The 5,740-nt window shown below is 45.5% G+C and overlaps 1 protein-coding gene across 1 annotated transcript; it reads left to right on the forward strand.

Annotated features, from left to right (window-relative positions):
• The first annotated feature begins 2,482 nt into the window (after positions 1-2,482).
• Positions 2,483-5,535, forward strand: LOC133902868 (UDP-glycosyltransferase 83A1-like). Its single transcript, XM_062344187.1, has 2 exons — positions 2,483-3,104; positions 4,449-5,535. Exons 1-2 carry the CDS (start codon positions 2,603-2,605, stop codon positions 5,348-5,350), a joined length of 1,404 nt encoding a protein of 467 aa, XP_062200171.1. The 5' UTR covers positions 2,483-2,602; the 3' UTR covers positions 5,351-5,535.
• Positions 5,536-5,740: the final 205 nt, after the last annotated feature.

Here is a 5,740-nt window from a genome sequence, read left to right on the forward strand (position 1 = left end):
TTTTTGAGGGCTGCCGCGGCGTACAAAAAGCCAAAAAGGAAGTGTGACAAGCACTATATATGTTGTCCGTATGTCGACTATAAGAATGAGAAGCAGTTTCGAGGCCAGGGAATTTCATGCGTGGTACATGAATGAGTCGAATGAGGGTAGGGAAAGTTTCGAGGCCAGAGTCAAGGAACAAGATCTCCTCCATGGGGACTACAGTATTTTTATATTCTTCGAGCAATGTATCGACTGTACCAACATGATGCCCTCGATGTGTCTATCTTGAGTTGTCGGACTCTGTAAGTGTCGTATACGTATAATTCACAATATACATTTCTGTACCATTGTATTGAATCTCTTAACTTATTCCTTATGTAGAATGGAGGTACAAAGATGCAGGAAGGAGTGCATCATGCATGTGGGATTTATCGACCCATATCTTGTCAACCCGACAATGATGAAATCTGCCAACCTAAAAAAACCGAGGATTATGTATTGAAGTGTCTTCTAGAGCTAAAATTGAAGAAATACATACTTTTACACTACCACTGGGGGTACGTGTTTCTACTCTTTTTGAGCAATACATCGTTAGAAATTAGGACCAACTAACCTATGGTGACCTATGTGCAGTTTTCACCGGATCCTCCTTGTCGTCCAGTCAGATATTAGCAAGATCTTTATTTTCAACTCACAAAATAATCCGAAAGAAACCTACCAACCCGTCATTGACTTGCTACAAAGGTAAAAACCGTCTATTTCGTTACTGCTCTTGTAATATTTGATTTGATTGAATCTAAGTCTACTTACGGTAATAATCACACACATACAGAGTGTACCCGCGATACACCAAGAAGTGCGTTAGATACAGGCCATACACGAAAGAATGGACAGTCCGACATGGCTTTCCTTGTAGGAAGCAGGGTCCGAACAATAATTTATGTGGTTTTTTTGTAATGGAATTCATGCACAGCTTCAACAGAGAGGATTCGATCCTGCCGAAAGATCCTGAGGTAGGCGGTATACATATTGATGACTAATTTTCAGGTTCGATATGCCAAAATCATATGTATTGATTTCTTCAATTCTTGAAATTGCAGATCCTCGAGCTGTCCGAAGAACGTCTCATGTCTCATGAAATCAACGCACTTCAAGAACAACTTTTCGGGTTCATCAATGACGAAATCATCAATCCAACCGGCGGGTTCCATGAAATTGGATCGTCTTTCTCGTTACCTTCAACACATAAGAAATAGTAGAGTTCAGACCTATCGGTTCACAAGAAATCTTAAAATCCATAAGATTATTATAATAAAACTTGATATGTATGCGGTGTATATATATATTGTGACGAGACTTAATGTTTTATAAATAAAATTTATATATGCTTGTGTATATATGCTGTGATGAAACTTGATATGTATGCGTGTCTATTGCCGGCAACGTCCAAAATTTGAAAATAGCATAGTACTAGCGGCAACCGCCATGTTTTAAAAAAAAGGCGGGAAACACCTATCAGTGCCGGTTGGTAACAAACAACTGACACTATAGCACCCGTATCAGTGCCGGTTGGTAATAATAACCGGCACTGGTAGGTGCACTATCAGTGCCGATTCTCACCTCGAACCGGCACTGATAGTGATTTTCAGTGCCGGTTCTATATCTGGCACTGATAGTTACTGACTATTAGTGCCGGTTCAGAAACCGATACTGATCACGTTTTTGAACCAGCACTGAATACCTGTTCTGCAGTAGTGGTTGCACCTTAATTTCTTTTATATAGTTGGTTTATCATGCGAGTTCATTTAAATACTGACTGGAACTAAAATATTTGTAATAGTGCTTGCTCATTTGTGTTATAATAATAGTAAAGACTAACGTTGTAGTGTATTACACAAGCTAAATTATTATCAAAGTTACACGTATTTACATTCAATTGTGAGACAGTTGTAACTTGCAAGGCGTAGTTTATTTTAGTTTTTAGTAACGTGAATGCCCCTAGTATGTTGCTGCGTTGACTGCTAAATGCAGACATTATTCCTTACGTACATGGCTGCATTCGTGCCTGAACTGACAAATATACGCGATGGGCCGGCAATGGTGCTACGTAAATAATATATTTCCGTATGTATTTCAACTCATCTCTTTTTTACATTTTAAACAGTACGATTATTATTAATCAGTTTTCTAAATGACTTCATCACTGTGATTAAATTTGGTCATACAAGCTTCACCTTAATTTCTTCCCGGAATGGTATAATTCTATTTTCCACAATTGAGTGGGATGCGTCGAATAATATGATCACTCATAGGTTACTCAAAAAATCTATTAACTATGCACGAGTATTCGGTTGCTCACAAAAAATTATAAAAAATCTATTATAAGTTATAATAGCAAAATCAGAAAAATAAAAAACGCCTAACGGTCAGAGCCGTGCTTTAACTATACTACAACGACATTTAAGTCGGCGAAGCTATAACCGCCAACGTGCGTGATTGCCTGCTTTGACCGACCACACTGCCACAGTGATGTCCTCCGGTATTTCTGCAGCAGCAGAAATAACGCACTCGCTCATTCAGCGCAACCACACCACACTCCGGCGCACGCACGCACGCAACGATGTCCACCTTCTCTGCCACCGAGACCACCGCGCCGCACGCGCTCCTCCTCCCCTACCCGGCGCAGGGCCACGTCATCCCGTTCATGGAGCTCGCCCACCGCCTCGTCAACAGTGGGTTCGCTGTCACCTTCGTCAACACAGAGTTCAACCACCGCCGCGTCGTGGACGCCGCCGGCGCCGGCGCGTCGGGATGCCCGCGGCTGCGGCTCGTGGGGGTCGCGGACGGGATGGGCTACGGCGGGGACCGCGACAACTTTGTCCGGCTCAACGCCGCCATGCAGGAGGCCATGCCGCCGCAGCTGGAGGCGCTTCTCGACGGCGCCGGCGAGGGCTTGGGTAGGGTGACATGCGTTGTGGTTGACGTCGGCATGTCGTGGGCGCTTGACGGGGTGAAGTGGCGGGGCCTCCCGGCGGCCGCGCTCTGGGCGGCGTCAGCGGCGGTGCTCGCGGTGCTGGTGGGAGCCGAAAAGCTCATACGCGATGGCGTCATCGATGACGACGGTGAGATATACTTGATTTTTAAAATTTATCTTCTATGAACGCGTAGTTAGAAGTTATGGCCTTTCACTGTACGTGCACATGTCGTTTGTTTGGGTGCTGGAAGCTTGAAGGCTTCGCTAGCTAGCCAGAAAATATCTTCTCGTTTCTTAAAAACAAAATTACTGGACCTTGGATTTACCATCGTGATTCGTGCTCCCACCTTCCTTTTCCGGCTCTGGCAATAAGGAGGGTACGGAGAGGAGCCGAGGATAGAAGTGAGGAAACAGAAGATAGTGTCTCAGGATTGAGAACACACGAATGTAAAAAATCGACCAACCCGACCCGACAAGTTTTGGTGCCACTTTTCTTTTTTCATGAAAAGTTGTCTGACAAGAGAATGATACGGCTGCGACGGTTTTTAGGTAATTGTAACTTGTAATTGTCTACTTCAACAAAATCACAGAGAGCCGGTGTGTTAGCAAATGCAAAATAGACCGAGGGTCAGTTTGTTTTTTATTGTGACTCTAATAATTTAGATTTTGATTCTTATAATCTAACATCTGAATTGTTAGAATTTAGATTATACAATCTAAAATAAATAGCACCGTTGGGCCCGTACCTCTGGTCGCTCGAGTCATGTTCGTCGCCGCATCTGAGACCAGGTCCACGCGGTTCGCGACACGCGTCGCCATGAGCCTGACCGCCGTAATGAACATCCGGTGGAAGTGATCCACATTCGAGTCCCCAACGCCGCTGTCGTAGAACCACTAGTAGAAGCCGTCCTCGCGCTCATGGGCTAACGACGAGGTGTTGGAGGCATCCGTTGCGTGGTGGTAGGCAAGGAAGCACCCGGCGTGCCAGGCGCCCACGCGCTGGCTAGTGCTGCAGCTGCCTAAGGCGATGTCCTCAGTGGTAGTAGATAGGTACATGAGGCAGTCGCATGAGGTGGAGCTACCGAAGCAAAGCCCGTGTGCGCCCATGCTGGAGCCGGACCGTGTGGTGGCAAAGCCTGTGGGTGAGGCTGTGGCCTCATGGTGGAGGTGGACGGCGTTGGTGTTCTTAGACCTGATTTATTCTTTCTGTGGCGAAATGTTATATTTATAATGGTAATGGTGGATAAATATGTACTATAATATGATAGAACCAGCATTTTTCTGGACCATAGATTGTGGTACAATCTAACATCAGATTGTAGATTCTGAATTGTAGAATCAACCTGTTTATTTTAGATTCTGATTTTAGAAGTTAAAATCCACAATTAGAATAAAAACAAACAGATCCTGATTAATATATATTTCTTGACCACTACTCAGAATTACAGAACAACTGTCCACAACTAAATTCATATCGTTACTTGACGTGCAGGAGCTCCGATCAAACTGGAGAACAACTCGTTCCATCTTGCCGCATCAACGACGCCCATGGACGCGACCTTCCTAGCCTGGAAAAACATGATTGGAGGCCGCGATGCGGAGTGCATGGTGTTCCACTACCTCACCTCCACCACGTGGGCCGCTGCCGCCAAGACAGATGTCCTCCTCTGCAACACTTTCGCCGACCTCGAGCCAGCCATCTTCACCACCCAGAACTCCCCGGCTGCCACCATTCTCCCCATCGGCCCGCTCCGCACTTGGCAGCGTTCTACCACCAAGGCACCGGTTGGGCATTTCTGGCGCGTACACAATGAGGCTAGCCTCTCCTTCCTTGATGCTCAGCCTCATGGCTCCGTTGTTTATGTGGCGTTCGGTAGCCTGACCATCATGAGCCCTACGCAGCTCGAGGAGCTTGCGCTTGGGCTGGAAGCCTCCGGTAGGCCGTTCTTGTGGGTTGTTAGGCCCGGGCTGGCCGGCAAACTCCCGACCGTGTTCATGCACCATGGGAGGGGTAAAGTGGTGGAGTGGGCACCACAAGAGCGTGTGCTTGCACACCCTGCGATAGGGTGCTTCCTGACACACTGTGGGTGGAACTCGACGTTGGAGAGCATCCGCAATGGGGTGCCTATGCTTTGTTGGCCGTACTTCACCGACCAGTTCGCCAACCAGACATATATTTCCGATATCTGGAGGGTGGGGCTAAGGGTGGCACGAACTGACAATGAAGGAATGGTGACGAAGGAGAGGATCATGGAGAGGTTGGAGAGCATATTAGCTGATAATGGCATTAAGGAAAGGGTGGAAAGGTTGAAGGAGATTGCGGAGAAGAGCATGAGTGAAGAGGGACAGTCATTGAAGAATCTCAATGCTTTCATGGAGTCAATAAGAAAGTGAATATTACAATATGATTATTATCATGAGGATGCAATTTTCAAGTAAATGTTGAGTTTCGTTGTAGTTCAACCTTCAGAATGTTTGCATAATTTTTCTCACTCAATTTTGAGAAAAGTTTGAATGTTGAACTTAATTTTCTCCTTCCCCTGTTTTAGATGTTGAGATACATATGCTCCAAACTCACACATCCGTATGGCCACTTTCCTTTCGAAATGCAACGTGCATGAATTCAAAATGTTTCTATAACCGAATGATACCTGCTCTTGTTTTCCTTGAGATATAACAACTGTGAATTCATACACAGTTACCCACCACTACATGTGCACATGGGTGCGACGCCTATCACACATCTAAATTTGAATTTCTGAGGACAATAATAAGTTTATGATC

The sequence above is a fragment of the Phragmites australis genome, chromosome 21, assembly GCF_958298935.1.
Source record: "Phragmites australis chromosome 21, lpPhrAust1.1, whole genome shotgun sequence".
NCBI classification, from domain to species: Eukaryota; Viridiplantae; Streptophyta; class Magnoliopsida; order Poales; family Poaceae; genus Phragmites; species Phragmites australis.

Bases quoted from the DNA above. Each gene is read 5' to 3' on its own strand.
- LOC133902868 (XM_062344187.1), top strand. From the start codon at position 2,603: ATGTCCACCTTCTCTGCCACCGAGACCACCGCGCCGCACGCGCTCCTC. The intron at 3,105-4,448 runs GTGAGATATACT...CTTGACGTGCAG, and splicing joins TGGCGTCATCGATGACGACG to GAGCTCCGATCAAACTGGAG.